Source organism: Orussus abietinus, unplaced genomic scaffold (genome assembly GCF_000612105.2).
Source record: "Orussus abietinus isolate OABI.00-Male unplaced genomic scaffold, Oabi_2.0 scaffold13, whole genome shotgun sequence".
In the NCBI taxonomy this organism is placed as follows: domain Eukaryota; kingdom Metazoa; phylum Arthropoda; class Insecta; order Hymenoptera; family Orussidae; genus Orussus; species Orussus abietinus.
Window position 1 is genome coordinate 768,432 of NW_019394887.1, and position 19,740 is coordinate 788,171.

General features: G+C 46.2%; 1 protein-coding gene across 3 annotated transcripts; it reads right to left on the bottom strand.

Annotated features, from left to right (window-relative positions):
- Positions 1-3,228: 3,228 nt before the first annotated feature.
- LOC105697562 (glutamate decarboxylase) lies at positions 3,229-19,740 on the bottom strand. 3 transcript variants are annotated; one of them, XM_012420947.1, is made up of 11 exons: positions 19,641-19,740; positions 18,895-18,980; positions 18,316-18,406; positions 15,067-15,303; positions 9,848-10,164; positions 9,457-9,708; positions 8,839-8,906; positions 5,089-5,167; positions 3,780-3,929; positions 3,511-3,705; positions 3,229-3,436 (listed from the first exon to the last, which is right to left on the bottom strand). In XM_012420947.1, exons 2-11 carry the CDS (start codon positions 18,949-18,951, stop codon positions 3,263-3,265), a joined length of 1,620 nt encoding a protein of 539 aa, XP_012276370.1. In that variant the 5' UTR covers positions 18,952-18,980; positions 19,641-19,740; the 3' UTR covers positions 3,229-3,262. The 3 variants fall into 3 exon arrangements, with proteins under 3 accessions (XP_012276370.1, XP_012276381.1, XP_023289185.1); XM_012420958.1 differs by lacking the exon at positions 18,895-18,980 and having other exon boundaries at positions 19,641-19,726; XM_023433417.1 differs by lacking the exon at positions 19,641-19,740 and having other exon boundaries at positions 18,895-19,501.

A 19,740-nucleotide genomic window follows, 5' to 3' on the forward strand; every position in this document is an offset into this window, starting at 1 on the left:
CTCATGGCCGACCCGCAATTTGCGCACAGTAACAATGATGTGCTCGTTATGTACACGTGTGTGAGATTTCGGTAAGTTAGGTACCCATATGTATGTACTCCTCTACAAGTGAATAAGCTATTGTGACTAGTTCACGTTAGCCTTGCTAAAGTCCTAATTAATACTCCTTTCGATTGGAAGACATGAGATTTTGTTGTTCGTCACGTCGCCTCCTAAACGACTCGCCCTTCGCTATCCTAACGTTAATTCCGTAATTAATGCGACTCCTTTTTATCTTTTTTTTTCTTCAGGGTCAAGAACGACCCGAGGCCATGAACATTGATTCGCTATTTTATACTTCGTTTCAAACGTCTCTTGTTCAGGCTCGTGCCAATTTCCGCTCGTGTATTATTGTCACCTTTTGTTATCACTTATGTACACGGTCGTGCGGAGGAAGTGTGAGTTATTAAAATATATTTCAAAGCCCTATCTAAATATAACTTTCTGAAATTTTGGACCGCCACCGCGTCGTTGTATGTAGATTTTGCTTCTTCAAGCCATCCTCCAACTGATACAATGCTACGGTAGAATAAAACAATATAGTATTAACTTTTACCCGCAAATGGAGAATTTAAAAATCTTCCCTTGTACCTCGACATTTCTGGGGATAAATTGACAACAAGGGCATAGTGGAAGTTGCAGAATTCTAAGAGGAAGTGCTATTGACACGCTTCAATGCAAGTTGTAAATATTCCTCATCGACCCGATGTAATATCCTAAATGTTATGTACAAACGTGTTAAAGTGCGCTAACAAGGTGCGGGTGCATTCGTTAATTGCGATAGATTAGATTGTTTTAATAGATTCTAATTTTACTAAGGAAAGAAAAAAAATAGAGGAATCGCGTCATAGTAGTCCTACCATTATCCGAATCTGAAATTGGCACGCGCCTAATTAATCCGAACGTTAATCCTACGAGTACGTATTATCTCCGTAATATCGTTCGCTCTTAAAAATGATACTTCTTCCATAGAAATATACCATTCCTCTTATATCATCTGTCTTTATACATTGGATTGACATTTCGTTCGGGCGATAGATCCGGAAAGAGCCCTGTCTCGAAGGTACAATGCATCTTGCAACAAAGTGTTGCACTTCGTAAACCAGCAACACCGATCAACGGTGTAAACCGTGCCAACAATGCCATCACACTGAATTCCGTTCTAAATGCAAGAAAATGATCTAACGATGAGCCCTACCAAAGGAAACCGCTCGCGAGTGTACATAAATACATTTACATATCTCTCCTCGTTATAATTACACCTAGATCCTCGGTTATCCTTATCGAGTTATCATTAATCATTTAAATTATTATTTAATAGTGGCGAGTGAGTCGAAACCTAAGCAGAGTAGAGCTCGCGAGAAGACGTCCACGTGGGATTCCCTTATCACGGCCCTCCCCGATAGGAGATGGCAAGAAATCCCTGCCATGACCGAAAGGGAAATATATTAAAAAAAAAAAAAAAAATAGGAAACGATCTAAGACTAATCGATAGGAAAGACAGTTCGAGGCTAGACATAGCGAAAGGAAACGACTTTTCGATACAGCTCTTCCTCCCACGCCGACATAGTCGGCGATATATAGTATATAATAATATCTAGATTACATCGTCAATTTCCCCCCAAGACTCGCAAAGGAACGGAATTAACTATTCGATTCGACGATGGCAGTCGAAAAGTAACGAAACGGAGACCGGAAGTCTCCGGAAACGATATATACTGGAATAAGCATGTACTTTCATGGGTTTGTGTCCTCGTTATCATTAAAATCTCCAACGCTAATATAATATACCTTTGATATTTACTTTATATATATATATATCATAGATCCATATGTATATATTTATATGCTCAATATCGTGGTGTATATATATATATATATGTATATAGATTGATATTTCCGACGGTGACCTAACTGTTCAACAGCAAATCATACGACCGGCGAAGCGCTATCGATAATTGTCTCTTGCTAACTTTATCTATTGTCATAAACTCCGTTAAAACTTCAACGAAACTTCCGACGCGAAGCTCTGACTGATTAACTACCGTTAACAAGGCCTGTGATTGGTACAATTAATCCGAAGCCGTTCAGATTAAAACGGAAAAATTGCATCGCACCCTCCCGTTAAGCTGGCTATTGTTTAACAAATTTCTTGGCCGTTGTCCTTAAGTTTAGAAAATATTGCACTTTCGAAAGAGCCCCGACCTTTGTCAACTAGTTTTGGTTTGCGCGGCCGCGCGCAGATGGCAAATTTTTTTCCTCCATAAATCATGAATAAATAAATAAACAAAAGAATTTCCAATAGTTACCTCCAAATGCCTGGGCGTATTTCCTTTCGCATCTTCTTTATTGTCCTTCTCAAAGGTACCTGCGAAAATCAATTTCCAAGGCATCAACACCGTTAATTAATTAACGATTGGAATAATTCCTTGTTCCTGAAAACGAAAACTAGTTGCATAAAGGTCGAAGACGTCTCCGTTCCCTCTAGAGCAACTTAGAGTATTATTTCTCATATATGCCAGGAATTTATACTTAAAGCCTACGAGGTGAAATAACACCCAATGAGTATTCTCGACATTAGTACTTCATTCAGCAGGTGATTCGCGAGGAATGGAAGTTAACCAGGCTAAAAAAGAGAAAAAAAAATAAACGTCCATTCCGAACTGAGAATCCTGTCAAAGGATCACAATCGGCACATCCTTCCTTCCTCGCAACATCCACGAGGCCGGATGAATTTAACATTAATAATTAATCTAGAATTTACCTTTACCCCTAATCAACAGTAAACGCCGTAGGGGGTGCCCCGAAGTCTCTACTAACGGTGGACGCCTCATGAAAACCATAAAATAATGAATAAAAAATTGCAAATTGAAATCCAAGTCGATAGGAATAATAATCCTTCCAAGAGCCCAATCGTAATCATCCTGTTATCGATAAGAAATATGTTCATCCAAGAGCAGCATAATTCCATTGTCAAAGTTTATGGTGTTTTTTTTTCCTTTTTCTTTTTAATCATTTTTTGGAGGAGTCGACAAACCCGAGAGGATTCGGTGCACCCTGGGCGCCTCTTCATATGTCTTATTTTAATATTCATGGTTGTGAATTGGCCTCAGGGTTTGCTTTGTTTGTTTGTTTGTTTTTTTCTTTTTTTTGTACAGGTCGAGGCAGACTCTTCCAGGGACTTCCGGTTGTCTGCACGCTACCTACTTTCAGGGACGTCAGTTTAAAGGTCGTGACCAAGGCGGTCCATTTCCGCGAGGAGGAAGTCGACGTCGGCTTCCGTTACGGCAGCGCTGGAGATGATGTTCCTGAAGAAGTTCGGCCTGCGGTCGTCGGGTTGGTAGCCGACCATTAACGTGCCGGCCTGCATCATCCGTCCCTTCAGAATGGGACAGATCTGCAAGGAAAGCCACTTTCACACGGCGCTCCTAACGAAAGGGTTAAGAAGGATTTAATATAGATTTTTCGTACCTCTCCAAGGATCTTCACTCTCTCCGCAGTATGAGGCATGTTCCGAACGCGCGTCGGTAGGTACCAGAAACAGACGTTCACCAATTCCGGCTCAAGGATCAAGTAATACTTGTCGGGCATTTGTTTGATCCTCCTGACCATGTACTCGGTGAGCTCCATAAGGCGATCCATGTGCTTCTCGAAGCCTTCCGTGCCCTGGTAAATATCCCGGAAAATGTGTGAGAAATGGCAGAAAAATAGGAGCCTCGATAAACCCAACATTTCCCCACCTTGGCCCTCCACTGCAGCCACAGCTTAAAAATGTCATTGTGCCTGCCACACTGTATGACCTTATCCCCGGTGTCGTACTTCACGTCATAAAGTTTATCCGTCATGAACAAGTACTCGGCCGACATCTGGTTGCAGCTGATAAGCAGACCCTGAATAATCAGGAAGTAGTACCAATTGATATTAGAAAGAAGGGAGGATTTTTTTACAGTTTAAAGAAATAAAAAATCATATCTAACGATATCAAGGTTTGGGCTCGAGGTTGACTCGGAGTTCTTCCCGGAGACCGCTTCCAAGTTCCCCATCCTCCCATCCTCGAGGACTTTTTATTACAATTTAAAAAAAGAAAGTATCTAACGATATCAAAGTTGACTCGGAGTGCGCGTCCTTCTTGGGGACCGCTTCGAAGTTCCCAACTTCCGACTTCCATCCTCGTCGGCTCTAATTGCCCGACCCGGGGAATCCATCCAGTCGAATTAACATTCTCGTTGGCCAGGGTCTTATCACGTCGGAATGCGGTCGATACGGTGGCCCGAACTGATGCGCAGGATTGGCGAGTATCGAGCCACCAAAATGGCGGCGGTCTCCGCGGGCGCCATCTTGGCGTCGCCTCCCCGAAACTTTCCCGGTTGTATATCCGGCCGGAAGTCTCTGAATAACCTCCCGCGGGTGCCGACTTCCTTCCCCGCATCCCGCAAAGACTCCGAGCTCGTGTCGAAGTTGGAAATGGGAATAAAAGTCGAAGAAAAGGGGGGAAAACTCGGCGGCGTCACCCCAGCCGGGTCGCGCGCACCCGGTGCTCCCGGAATTTTAATATCCAAGGGGCGTTCCGGGGCCAGCAATAACTACAACCCTGCCGGGGGGCATTCCCCCAGTTCTGCCGAGCCGGGTTGGCTGGCGGTAACATATGTTATCTCTTAGTTTAATTAAATTCCAGCAGTGCCGTGCCCGCTCCGGAGGCGCCTCCACCCCTTCGGAATGCTGGGCGACGTTATGCCCCCTTCGGCATATCGGAATTCCGGGGGATTTCGATATTTCTTCCTTCGACGTTCGAGTTCTCTTTCTCTTTTCCCTCCCGATAGAATTCCTTAATCCTTCTCGCCCTGACTTTTCTCTATTTTTCCTATCTTTCCAGGAGCTGCCAATGATGGTCCCGTGGCGAGTCAACCTCCTTCCCTTTTTCAGGAATTAAAAGACAGTCCTTGCCGAGGGTTTAAAAGGAACCCAAAGAAGAACGGATGACATCGTAAGGATGCTAATGAAATGTCTAGAATGCTAAAGCATGCTTAGGAAATTAATCCTATTCCGTACGTTTTCCTTGAAGTGGATCGTGGAGCATTGCAGCAGGGCGCCCATGAGCTTGTGGGGGTTCCAGGTCACGGAGTCGGCCCTGAAACAATTGATTCATTTTCATTTTCACTTTCGGCCCTTTCTACCGCGAGAACCCGGGATTTCGGGGCCTGGGGGAGATATCCAAGGTCCGGAGACCATTTTTCTCCCATCGTGGGCGGATCGGTCCATCGAGCGGTACGTAAAGTCTCAGCTGCTTGTCAAACTCTTATCCGTTCCCCTGGGAGTGATGGGGGATGAAATATGAGGTACCCTCCCTCGCATCCCCTCCCTCCCCGGGGGCCCATGGATTCGGCAACAGCTATTAATTCGACCCTGGGAAATCCCGAATCTCTTGACAAGCCAACCCCTTCGCCCCGACAAAGCGCCGCAAATTGCGGGAAATTTAAATAATCAAAGCGTCAACCTTCTAGCGGTCATTACCCAAGCCATAGTAATTAAATCCCATTAATCCTTGTGTCCTTCCATTTGACTGATTATACATATTTCCCAGCAGTTTAGGAGCTGGTTCGACGTCACCTGGAGTTGCGGCCGGAAAGGGAGCATCCCGGAGCACGTGTTATGACAAACGTCATCGACACGTGGCAAGTGACACGTATTGAGGCTCCCCCTGTATCTTGACACTGCAGTTGATGCAGGGTCCTCGAAGCCCGAAGAGCCCTTCAAGAGATCCCTGTCGATGACACTCGCGGCCTCCATTAGTTACTCCTGGAGGACTCAGGGCGTACCTCCAGGGCAGCGAGAAAATCTTGAAAAAATTCGGAAAAAAATCCCCGCCGACTCCTAGCGACTTTCCGAATAAACAAAAATAAATGAACCCTCGGAAATCCCTTCGGGGATGGTTTTCATCGGGTTCGGCACTCGTGGACGATCTCGGCGCCGATGTAACAGCCGAGAGTGAAGGCTGGAGTGATTAATGCGATTCGCATCTGGGGTTGGCGCGTGGCCTCCTCGCAGGACCCTTCCTCGACAGGACGACCGAGGTGCCAGCTCCAAAACCCTCGCAATATATATTGCCAGCCATGCTAATTACTCCAACCCTCGTAAATGGCGCCTCGACACCGAATTCGGGCCCGCCGCCATTTACGATCCTCGGCCTCGACCTCTCTCCTCCATTTAGGGACCTCGAAGAGGAATATATAAATTCCCTTAAGACGATATGAAAGATCCTCGACAAAATCTGAACATCGCTCGGAGGACCTCCTCGAGGTCCGTAGGAAATAGTGGCGGCGCTTTGAGGTGGGAGAAGAAAAAAAAAAATGGTGAAAATTGGAAATTACTTGAGTCATCCCCCGGAGTGTCGGACAATGAGAAAGGGGACAATGTTTCGGTGTCCTGGAAATATTCGGCTCGTGCCCTTAGGACCTTTTCTCGCAATCATCGAGCCTCATCGGGCCGCGACGCGAGAGGAGTCCTCGCCGACTTTCGACGTGGCAAAAAGGAAACAGGACGAGCGAGGAGAGAGAAAGAGAGAGCAAAGCGCAGAAAAGGCACCCGGGGGGAGACCTATCCCTTTGTACGAGTTTAATCCGGCATTGTCGGGGCCCGGGCTTTATTTCAAGCTCGCAAAGCGCGGAACGCTCGCAAGCGCGTCAATATAAGAGGAGAGTTCTGTCCCGCAAATGCGCTCCAGGGAACCGATCCAGCTGTTGCTCCTGCCCAGGACTGTTCCGTCCTTCGCCTCTCCGCTTGCCATTTTAATCAAGACCTTCCTTCGGGAAGGAAGTCCTGTCTCTTTTGTCCCCCGGCTAAAAGCTCCCCGGCATGGGCCTTTTACACCTCCGGAACGCGTCGCTAAACGATAACACTGGGCACTCGATAAAGTGATACACCACGACGGGAACAATTGTTAAAAGGAAATTGTAAATCGGTCAAATTAGATATCTCGAGAATGAAATTACTCCGAGTGTTGTTTCAAGAATGTCCTTGGGAGAATACTCAAAATTAGTGCCTTTGATTTATCTGAATTTTTGTCGCTCGCGTTAAAACACGTTTAATTGTCCTATGAAATCACGCTCTGTTTTCGATGAAAAAATGCATCTTACTTATGAAAAAAAAATAATAATTCTTGAATCTCTCCTATGACAACTGCATATGATACCTTAAGTAATTTCTCGCGGTTTAAAGAGCGATTAGGGGGTATACGTCGGAAGAGGGGGAATTAATGAATCAATTTTCGGCGGTGGAGGAATCGAAATGGCCGTCAAAATGAGCCCTTGGCTCGGGAAGATCGCTCCCGGGGGAATTTCCTGGGGTCAGGACTGTCCGCATCCGGGGCTCTCGGGGTAGCAGATGCGCCGGGATGCAAATCGCGGATTAATCTCGCCGACCCCATAGGAGTCCCCGTCCGAGTTCCGCACCCTCTTCTTCCTGGGTGGCTTCGGCATCGAGGGGACCTCCTCTGTGTGTGAGAGTCGGCATGTGCCGAAGACAGGAGTCAGACTGCTCCACGTCACAGATTACGACACTCTCCACCCGGAATCCTTTTTCGAGGTCCTTAATCCTGGTCCACCCCCCGGGACCTAATCCACCTACCCTAAACACTTTCCCTGAAATTCGGGGGATTTTCCTCCTTATTTTCAAAGCCAGACCGGTGGAACGAGTTAGCCCAAACTCTTGACAAAGTTCCAGCCAAAAGTGGGAAAATTGAATTTGGTTACGAATTGACCAAAAAAAAAAAAAAAGAAAATAGTGGAATATATACTGGGAAAATTTGAGGAGACTTTTGACTGGCGCAAAATCGCGTAGAGGAAATCATTTTTAGGGGGAGGACTATTTTCACGTAAGTCTTAAAGGCCTCAACTTTAACTTTCATCTGGACCTCGGATGTGTGAAAGGGTTTTCCAAGTTTTCCCTGATTTCTCTTATCATTGGATTTCAGGCTGGCGAGGTAAACTAGCGAAGTATAAAAGCGTGAAAGAAGTCTAGGAAGTACCGAGGGAGGAAAACACTTTTAACCCGAGAGATCCTTAATCCCCTCCCGTCACACTTTGAGAAGTTCCGAAGAGGTCCTGAAGGTATTACGAGGAAGGACAGTGCATTTTCAAAGTGGCTCCATTCCCATCGGTTTAGAAGAAAACTTTTTCCCCGCAACTTTCCACGACGGGCAGTTTTAAGGACCTTCGCGGTGCAGATAAGGGAAGGATTATGCGAGCTATCCATCCCGGCCTATCATCCTGGGAATTTTCTACGGACCATTGTCATGTAAAACGACGTCTAGCTCCTGCGTCGCTCCGCCAGGAAGACCATTCCAACAGGAGCGTATTGATTTCCCCACGTAAGACCAGGAGGACCCCAAAGTGGGTTTTTTTTTCCTCCGAGTCCATCAAAGTAAGCCCCAATAAACTATAAAACCGGGGATTTGGCCCACAAGCCCCTGTCGGTCCTGAAGCCCTTTGCATGTACATCCAGAAGTGCACCAAAGGGAGACCATCGCTGGTACTGTAAATTGCCTCATTTCGGCACCTACGTTGCATGAAAAGTACCATCGATCCTTATTTTCCGGAAATAAGACCTAAAGGACGCGGTATTTAATTTTCATAAATAATAGTCGAATGACATGGGGTTTTTGCAATGCGCTAGATCACTATAATTGATGCAAGGATGCATAAATCCTGATTAAAGACACCTGTAAGATCGCAAATAATTGCAAAACTTTGTAATTATTTTTCGCTCTTGTATGACAAATGTAAATAATTAATAATAACTCACCGTTCCATGCCGGTCAGTCTTGGATGCCTGTATTTTCTCGAGAGAAGCAGTCCGCCACCCCAGGCCGCCTGAAATATCGATTTCTCGATGAAATCCCCAAAAAGAGCGATAAATCATCGTCGCGGATAATTTCGGCAACCTGACCGAACAATTCGGTGCCATGGTCTGACTTTCAAATCCGACGATTTTCCAGAATTTCCCTGCAATTTGCCGGAATCCGCCAGGCGTCGGGTAGGTTCTCACATTAATTATTTACGGTAAGGTCCTTACGCGTTTGGCATTTACGGATTGCACTTAACAAAGGGTGAGCGGATTTGAATAATTCCACATTCGGGTGAATGGGATCGATCAGCTGGGAACGATTAAGGTGGGATTTTCAGCTCTAACAGGTAGATCGGTATACGCGTTGATTTCTCAGCAAAATGGACGGCCACGTAAATCCTCTACGTCATGCGGAGAAATAAAGATAATTAAATAATTAAAATGCAACGCATGAATCGGAATGGTAATTTTTGGTAATAATTAATCCTTGCAATTTTGTAGGAGGAAAGATCGGAGGAATGAAATGCGTCGATAAAGGAGAAAAAAAAAAGAAATATAGATTTGATGACAACTCACGTCTATGTGAAGCCACAGTTTGTACTTTTGGCAGATGTCAGCGATCTCTGGGATCGGATCGAAGGCCCCGATGACAGTGGTGCCGGCAGTGGCATTGACGAAAAATGGAATATGGCCCTTGGCCTTGCGCTCCAGGATGAGCTCCTCCAGTTTCTCAGGAATGATGCGACCACGTTCATCGCTCGGTACCATCACGCAATTGTCGGTCCCCAGACCGCAAACGGAGGCGCAAGACTTGACGGAATAATGGCACTGGCAGAGAAACACAAGGGATAAAGAAAAACCCCATCAGGATTTTTCAATCTTGCCCTGAGTCTTTTTAATTTTTTTTTTTAACCAATTAAGACCAACGGTAGTAAGGTTATTAATTTTTTTTTTAATTATTTCTAACCTGGTCGGACGTGAACATGACCAGTTGTCCACCGACAGCAGCCAACCCACGTTCCTTGTACATCGGGAACATCTTGTGTCTCGCTGCCAAAAAGGCGTAGAGATTGCTGATGGAACCCCCAGGTGCCAGGATGGAGTCGCCCCCTGACCATCCGATCAGCTCTCGCATCCTCTCCAGGACCACGTGCTCCATCAGGATGAACACGGGGGCGATTTCGTAGGTGAACATGTTCGTGTTCGCCGTGGCCGTCAGCCACTCGCCAGCCATCGAAACTAGATCCAGGCCACACGACAGCTGGTTGAAGAAGTGTGGGTGGCCTGAAAATTAAATGTAGGAAAAAAAAAAAAAGTCGTTCTAATTAAATGACCCATACGATATGTAAATGATATCGAAATGTTCCAAGGTACGGTTTGCGATTCGGTGGTTATTAATTATTGAAAAACCAACCGAGCGGTTTTACCCGCCTCGAGGTTAAACGACTTCCTCGTCACTTTCCGGAGTAATTAATAACCGGGGAGGGGGCCGACACGTGTTGGAAAATTCGAAATGCGTGTCGCGAAATCTGTCCCGGGCCTTTCAGCCGCGCCTTTCAGGGGCCGCTGTTGGAGGCTACTTCAGGAGGCTCTTCAGGGCGAAGAGCTTTAAGCTCGCCGAGTATGTTGTCATCCGGTCGGCTGAACATCGCGCTTGGATCAAGTCTAATGCTTCTGTTTGATGGAACCCTGACCCCTGCACCGAGGGGGGGCGAAGGAGGCTTATGACTCCCTTATCGTCCACGGGGAGCTCGGAGTCGAAATAAAAAGCTGCCTCGAGAACGGAATGGAGCTGGTGAATTATTTTCAGTACAGGGATTTCTCTCCACCAGGCCAAACAAGAAATAAAGAAGCGAGGTAATAAACGGGAGAAAAAATGATAAGCCGATTAATATGAGAGGAGGAAATTTTATCGAGATACCGTCCAGGGAAATAATTGAGATTTTCAGGTGGAGTGTTAAGAGGCGAACCTTCAGCTTGATCGATCGGACAGTGTCTGATGGATATTCCTCATTGAATATCCGGCCTCGAAGCGACCTCTTCAGGGTACAGGGTGGAGGCCGGAAGGACGAGGAGGGTCCTGGGAGCAGGAAGTGCGCTGGATAATTCTGCAAAGGACTTTCCTATATCCCGAGGAAAAATATCAATCGCCTTGGACCGTCTCATCTCTAAGTATAAAAATCTGAGTAGGACATCCTAACTTTTACTCCCAGGATTTCTGCGTTAAGTAAACCCTGTTCCTTGATGCATCAGCTGGGTTTGACAAGCATCGAGCCCATTAGATGACACATTCGCGGGTTTTAATCTACCGGAGGTCTTTATCGAGGTCGTCTCGTCCAGGGATGAATTTGGGGAAGGATCCTCTCCCTTCCACCGGGCAGATCGCCGGAGGAGGATGTTCCTTTAATCCCTAATCTCCTGACAGGTGAGTGTCCCTAATAGGTCCTTCCTCTCCGGCAACACCCTTCGGTCCTTAAGGACTCTTAAGACTTCCAATGGCTCCTAGGCCTCTTCGGTTCCTCGGGGACTCCTCGTGCACAGTGGTACTTATCTGAAATTTCTCTCTATCTCTTTTTACATCCCTTATCATTTCCTTGTTTCTCATATCGCTAGTCGAAAAGTGACGTGAACGCGTAGATGGGTTAACCGGACCACTTGTTGGTATTTTTTGTAAAGGGAAGGAAAGGAACCTCTCAGGAGGTTCGCTCTTCACGAGTCACCCTGGAGAGGGTCCTGGGGGACCTCTTCGGGGTGTCTCCTGACGTTTGTCGCGCCGTTACTCGCAATTATCCCGGTCGCCGAGTCGTGGCACGCGTCCGGCGTCGGCGTGCCCTCTTTCCTGGACCTCGAAGGGGATGCCGCAGACTCCTGGGGATGGAGGGCAGAGTTCTAGGGGTCCGAGGATCCCGCATTTTGCGCGTCACACGCGTCGCTGCTCCACTAGATTGTTTGCAGAGGCTCTCAAACACGGCCAAAGGACACGTCGGGGTTGCTTGTCGAGCAAACAGGAGAGTGGCTTCGTCCAGGAGATAAGCGGGCTCGCATTATGCGGATTTAAGGGGATGTTAATTTAAATGCCCGCCCAGGACCACCCCCCGTCGATTTTCCATTTTCCTGACCCCCGATTTTAAAGTCCTACTTTTTCAAGGAATTAATTTAATCCCGATTAAGTGCTTCTAGAAGTGGTAGACAACATTCATACCAGGACACCTCTCGTGGTCGTGGACATTTTTTTCGGCGATTTTTCTTTTTCTCTTTCCCCCAGGAATTAATTTTCCACGCTTTCGGGAGAAATGGTAGGAAGAATTGATCCCAGGACACGGATGGATCCCTCGATCATCGATTACCTTCGATCGCCGAGGGTATTTTTCACGACTAATTTGGCTCGAAACAGAGCCGGGGGAGGGAGAGGAGAGAAAGAGAAAGACCTGTTCGACGCAGACCCCACTTGGTGATAAATTAGGGGTTTAGGATTTGTATGAAGAGAAGTGTGTAACCCCGGCTCAACGTTAATGCCCTGCAATCGATCATGCGAACCGGAAGAAGGGAAAAAGTCTGCAGGTGGAAGTCGACGTACCGGGTGTCCAGGTTATCCCGAAATGATTATCAATTCTCATAATTTTTCATTAACACCTCGACTATTATTGACGAGGGAGAGCGACAGAGACAGAAAAGAAATAATTTGAAACATGTCATATCGCAGCCCTTCCGAAAATACGTCCCCCTCGAATTCCATCCATGCACCCTGTAATCGAGATTTACAACAGCTGGTGAAATCGATGGGTTAAAAAGTCCCGACTGACTCGGTGAATTTCAGGAATGAAAATCCCCTGGAAAAGCGTGCGTCCCCTCGACGATGACCGAGGAAAAAATTCTCGGAAAGAAATTCCAGGAATCGCGAGGATGCCAATTTAAATTCCGTCACTCCGCGAAAGGGCCGACCCCTTGGGGGGAATTCCCTCGCATGGGGCACCCCCTGGCATAATACGCACCCCTATTTACTGTTTAGCCCGGACCCTAGGGGGAAAATCGTGTAGAAATGGCTCTTAATTACACCGATCCCATTGAATTTGCCGCCCCATGGCAGGGAGCCACGTGCGCGCACCCCGCAAAAGTGTTTTCTCCCGCGATCGGGCTGGATATATCCTCTCTAGGATTTTCCTGGACATTCCCTCCTATTTCGAGGATAATCGCCGTAACAAACAAGGACTTTCCTGACCCTTCGACGTTTCCCTGAAGCCTGCACCCCCCCTAACCCTCCTATATCCGTGATATCAGCGTCTGGAGTTTACTGCAACACCGTCCGTTTGGATGCTTACCGAAATCGTTCCCAACGCATGGCTGCGTTTCGCGCCAAGTGCACGCTCCACGAGTTTCTTTACCGAAAGTGACCCTCTAGATAAATTGTATAGCTAACTTAGATTATGACTATCCATCAGGGGTATCTGTTATCTGGATGTCGGGGGTGGAGCGCGTTAAAAAAAAAAATAAAAATAAATAGAGGAAGTCAGAGCACACGTGTCACAGGGTGGTCCTATCCTTACCCCCTGATTGTCGAAGCCGCAATCTCTGGTCATCCTAACAATATCGCTCCCCCCTCGCATCCGATGAAATATCCGCCCTGTGCCAAACTCGGGGAAGAGATATCGAAAGATCGATACTCGACGTATAACAGTGGTCGGCGTCTGCTGCTATTTTTTTTTTTTCATCGGCACAAAGAAACTTGCAAATCCAATTCCTCCTCAAGGTACTCAGGTATGATAAAAGGAACTATGTATAAACATGTGTACTAAAAAGTACTCCCGGAGATAATTCGGGAACTAAAAACACTGGAAGAAATTTCTAATCAGACCTCAAACATTGGAGACGTCTTAAATGTCATTTATAAGCCGGGGAATATTTTTAGGACTCCGTGGTATCGTGCTGTCTACTTTTTTATTAACAAATACGGGAGAGAGGAGTAAAGAGACCGGCGAAGGAACTCTTGGTTGGACTTTTCGGGGGTGGCCCGCCCTTTCAATTTCCCTTTCAATGCACGGGGAAAAGAAGGCTTCGGATATCCCGAGCCAAAGAGGGGCAGATTGGGGCTTGACTCTGGGGTACATGATCTAATAACTAGTTTTTGTCGTCCGGGCACGTATATCAGGACGCGTGCCCCGATAACCGAGGGTGGTCGGTTAAGTTAGGCGTGATTTCGCCTAACTTGGACCAGGCCCTATGTCTGGCGGCATTGTGCATTAGCATCCATTCAACCCGGTAATCGAATCCAGCCGAGATAGCGAGGTTTCGCCGCTATCGCGTGGGAAATGGGCGGTTTCTATCGAGAAGTTAAACATACCCTGGAGTACCCTGAATTATGCACGAGGAGTGTCTTATCGCGGGCGAGAATAATTAAAATGAAATTATGCACGGGTGAAAGGGGTTAATGCAAAGTATGTGCATCCTTGGAGAAAAGAGGAAGAGAAGGGCCTCATTTCCATTGTTTGGGGATCGGTATATTATATTATTATTATATATCGATCGAGATATGAGAGCTCGACGCCATTTTGGTTCTGATCTGGGTTTGAAGGGGGTTTCACTTCACCTTAATAACGATAACGTGTTATCTACTGTAACGTTTTTTTTTTTTAACGTTGGTTCTTCAGGGGATAAAGTATGGTGGATGAATAAGGGCGTCGAGTTAAGCACGCTGGGAATGGTCTTCCCTTCGGGCGCTGATAAGCGCTCGATCATATTTTCGATTCCTTATCTTTCCCCCGAAGGGTCCAGGACATCCTGTGGACGCGGCCGGGAAATTATTCCTCCCGATAGGTCTCGGTTTTTATTTTAATAAATCCTACTTCCCTCGGTCATTTATCACGTGCTTTAGGATCCTACGGGGTTACGGGGGGACATCCACCCTGAAGAGCTCCTCGCCGGTTTATCTCCAAGGGAGTGCGTATGCTAAATTGAATATATATTTTATCAAGATCCAGACTAACCGTTTTATCACGACCGCCGATAAAGGACGGTGAATAATTTGGAGGTTTTCCTGATGCGCATTTACGAAGAGCCGTCTTCAGGGTCGACTTCGCCGAAATGTGCCGAAAGTCTGGACCGTCGCTTTTCGAATTGAATTTTTTTTTCTTTTTTTTCCTCTTTCACACGACGCTTATTCGTGGATTTTTTTTTAAGTGGTTCTCTTACCGGTCTTCACTTGGTACTTCAGGGTGGTCGAGCAGTCGATCAGCAGCTGCTGAAGAGTCACTCCTGTATCGGGTATCTCCAGGTCCAGGAGCCTCATCATGTCGGCAGGATGATGGAAATCCAGGACCTTGGCGTTGCGATCGTTGGTCGATTTGATGAAGTCGAGGAGAATGTCGACGACCTTCATCAGGAATTCCCTGGTTGCCGGGAGTCCTTCGGCATTCTGCGGCAGGATGTCTGAAAATCAAAATGATAATAACTGTAATATACATATATAAATAAAAAATCCCGGAGCAACCCTCTAATTGGTCAATCAAGTGAAATCTTCTGTACCGGATGAGACAAGGAGGATATTTTTGAAGCTGCATACAAATGGAGGCTTCTAAGCCTCTTCAACGACTTCCTACCGTCTCTTCAGGGAACTGGCGTTCTCGTTCGGATGAGTTCGGCTTTTATAAATGATTTCACCTCATCAAACAATTGAAAGTATAGACCTATATTGACACACTCTCACTTGTTTGGTGGGATGACACCATCTTGGTCTCTCGGTGGTGCCTCTTCGTCGAGGACGACTTCGTCCCATCCTTGCATCCCGATCGATGCACGTCTTCGAAATTCCTGGACTTGCATACCCCAAGATGCAGTACATACCTCAAATTCCGGATCCCAGGAAAATACGATAATCCCGCAATTACTTTAAGGGGGTGTGAAAGTGGCATCCGAAAGCTCAATCGTTCACAAAACATTTAAAAATTAGAAAAAAAAAAATACAGAAAATCCACGATGGGGGGAGTCCCTATGGAGTCGAAATTTTTCCCCTGGTTGAGGAGAAGTCGGAGAGAATTTTCGAACTCCAGGGATGGCGGTCGGATGTTTCGATACAACGTGGCTAAATCCTTGGTTAGATTGAACTGTCCCTTATCTACGAGCCAGCCATAAAGAATCCCGAAGGAAATCCGCCCTTACGCCCTTGTCCATTACCTCGATCCCGAGGATAAACAAGAGGGGAGAAAAGTTAGTTCCTTCGCACTTTCCGTGATTTCCCAGCCCGAAGCTCCGGAATTTAATTCCGCAATTTAATTCCGCAATCAAAGCCAACCCCGCAAGGAGACTAGTCCTGTATATCTCTATCGCATCATGTGGTTGGATATTTAATTAGATTAAATAACGCACGCAACCTCGAGTATTTTCTATCGTAATAATTATTACAATAAATAACGCGAGAAAATACGAGAGAGGTGAACGGCGCAAAAAATCGGAAAAAGGGCATTTATAATTTTTAACATTAAAAAATTAACATTTGAATTTCATTTGGTCCAGATCAGATAATACGGGATGGATGATTCGAATCGAATAGCCTCTTCTCTTTTTCAATAACGATGAGTATCTCGGAAAGAAAGAGAATGGGGGAGTACCGAGGGAATAAGGAGGTATGTTGAATCGCCTTGATCCTTCGGTTAGACAAGGAAAATCCTCGAAATCCTTCCTGCCCGATCCGGCTAATCCCACCCCATCAATCTAACAGCTCTCTGCCTCGATATTTCTCGAGTTTATGGTATTCTTTTCAAGGTCCCCAAAAATAAGCCCGACAATTTGGCTAAGGATTTCCCTTTTTCGATGATACTCTCGCAGTCAACCACTTACCCGTGTCATTAAAAATTATTCTCGTGGTAATTAACATCTCGCCATTTTTCCATGGATTTCTATTATGGGGGATGAAAGTGAATTCCCAACCTTTCCAGGTTCTCCGGGCAGTTTTCAGTCTCCCTAGGGGTAATGTTTATGTCCGATGTAAAGGGTAGTAAATCATAAAATATGGATTAAAGAGATTCCACACCAATGGCGCATTAAAGCTCGGCCATGGTATTCCTCGCCAGATGCGCCCTCGTTGCATGTGCACGGAGCTTTAATTGCCCCATCGTCTTCTGGGGGTTGTTTCGTAGGGATTGCCTCCGATTTATAAGCGGGATTACGGGGTGATTTGGGCTAATTGAAGACCGGCTATTCTTCCGTAGCGGCGAATTAAAATAGACATTAGACCAACCACGTTTCCCCGTCAAATCCAAGACCCGCCTCTTAACCCCTTCAACACGGAGCCATTTCGACATATGGGCGAAATTCCTCTGACCGTGCAGGCAATATTCGACCAAACGTCGGACGCCTTTAGGCGCTCTTAGTAGCCAATGGGCTGAGGGGATAGAAAGTGTCATATGTACGCAGCAAAAACGTCATTCTCGTACCGAGACCATTCGCGACCTTTTGTGTAACTTTATGTGCTCTTCCGGGGGCACAAAATCTTCATGTCAAAAATCAGATCGGTAAAACAAGCAACCGGTAATTTCATCTGCCTATGGAAAATGGCGCCCCCGACACGTCCCAACGCTTATCGTATGATGACACTTGCTCTACTGCAAATACACGCGAGGAGATGAACCCTTCCGACCCCCTGCGGCGTGTAATCTGTCCTCAGCCACTCGTCAAGGACCAAACTCTTCGGGGCCAATCCCAAATCCTCGATTATTATGCACCCTCTGTTCCCAAGTGGAGGTACCCCCCCCTATTCGCCCGGAAAATCTGAAAAATATTGCGGTTTATAGATTTTCTACCGGGTACCCCACGGACCCGTTCTCCCTTCGACGAGGGGAATAATAAAATGACACCTATAAAGGGACGTAACGCTTCGAAGTACCACCGTAAAGGATGGAAAGGCGAAATGAAGAAGAAAAGAAGTCGAGGGAGGGAAATATCCGCTTAGGAGACCATTCGAGTAATTTGCCACCCTCTCGAACGAAAATCCAAATTTCATGACATTTCCTTACAAACTTTTTCCCAACTCTGTACACATGAAAGATAATCTCATTTACCGGCAATTGACGTTCACAGCATTTCTCTATACAATGACTGAGTGCACAATGGAGCTAGGCATGCAAAAAAAAAAATTAATGGGCTGTACCAGGGTGAAAGTCGAAAAAATTGCACATTTTTGACAATCTCTTTTTTTTTCCCCTTATCATCATCTTTAATAATGTAAAATTTTAATTTAACTCATACTTTTGCCTGCAAGATTGTGTAATGTCTTCGACGTTCACAGTGGTATAGCCCCTTAATTAACTTTTATTAAAGCACTACAAATCCAAATTTGCATGTCTCGAACGGAGGTCCCTGGACGGGGCATCGATTAACGATTTACCTAGTTGGCGATCATCGATCATCGATTTCGACGAGTGAACACGTGTAAGGAGTACTCACCCGCGTACTTGAGATTGCAGTGCTCCTTGGAGAGCGCGTAAGTGTTTTCGGAGCTCATCAGTCTGGTCGGGGAGTGCGTCCTTGCGAAATTCTGAAATCCGAAAGCAAACCGGAAGGTGCCTGAGAGTCTCCGCCACGGAAACGGGTCGTGGTGCTCGCGGGACGGGGTTATTCACTCATGAAATCATGAAACTTAACCCTTATGCTACTTCGAGCGCCTAAAGGCGCCCGACGTTTGGTCCAATATCGCCCGCCCGGTCCGACGAATTTCGCCCATATGTCGAGATGGCTCGAAACGTTCAAAGGGTTAATGCTAGAAATCATTTTAAATCGTTAAAAATCACCGATAGATTCTCAGAATTTTAATTTTATCGAATCTGATTGTTGCTCGGGATATGGAAATGAAAGGTAAAATCGGTTCTCAATGAATAAAATCGTTTTCATTGATTTCCAAGTGAATAGCCCCAAGTTACTCCACAATATGCATTATCGATACGGCCGGCAGAGAAAGAGAAACGCAAAGAGACGACGGATAAGGAAAGACAGAGTATGAGTGACATGCGTGCGAGAGAGCCTTACATATAAGTATTCCTTGATCGCTGTGATTTTAGTGCCGATCATTTGCACATTGTCCATGTCTCAGCAGTGGCCCTTCGCCTCAGTCCCTACAACAGTCAACAACAGCACCGTTCAGTCCAGATTCAGAGCCCGAGGAGTCAAAGGCGAGCCGAACAACCAGAGGACCAGTCGCTAAGGACCTCAGTGTCCCGAAGGAGCAAGGACCGACCAAAGAAGACATGGACAGCATGTTCGATCTCTGCGAATTCCCTCAAAAAAAAAAAAAGACGAATCGGGACTTCGGATCTTACATATCCGAAAATTGAAGAAACTTAAGGGGATATGAAAGTGGCCTCAAAGTTCATGAAACTTTCGGTGACCTCGTTTAAGGGGATGTGAAAGTGACGTCAAAGAGGACTCCTTCATGAAACTGTTCTCCTAACAGGGTGTACCGAATTACCTGAAACTTTAACAGGAGATTATGGAGGCTCTAAAGAAGAACGCGCTGGTGTTGAAATTTCATTTTTCGAGAAAAAAAAAATCTTGCATTTACCTCAGACGAAAACGAAAAATAGAGATTCTACTTTGCAAAAAAATGAAATCTCACGGGCAGCGCGTTCATCCTTAGAGCCTCTACAATCACGTGTCGAAGTATCAGATAATTCGGTGCACCCAGTTTGGAGAAAAGTCATAAATATTTTCACTTTTCGGTACGTATATATTACACTTTCATACCACCTTAAGGTTCCTCGGAGTGGTTGCGGTACCTGTTCTCTCCGGACGGTTGCCTGGTGCAGTCGGTCTCGCAGGGTGTCGGAGTCCGGGGTGGATTCGGAGGGACTGCCTCGTCTGGCTCGCAACCCAGCG

What these genes read in the sequence shown, in the direction of transcription:
- LOC105697562 (XM_012420947.1), bottom strand. Translation starts at nt 18,951, where the DNA reads ATGGACAATGTGCAAATGATCGGCACTAAAATCACAGCGATCAAGGAA. An exon ending in GAAGTACCAAGTGAAGACCG is followed by an intron (nt 10,165 to 15,066) that starts GTAAGAGAACCA and finishes TTTAATTTTCAG; the next exon opens with GCCACCCACACTTCTTCAAC. An exon ending in GGCTGCAGTGGAGGGCCAAG is followed by an intron (nt 3,706 to 3,779) that starts GTGGGGAAATGT and finishes GATATTTACCAG; the next exon opens with GGCACGGAAGGCTTCGAGAA.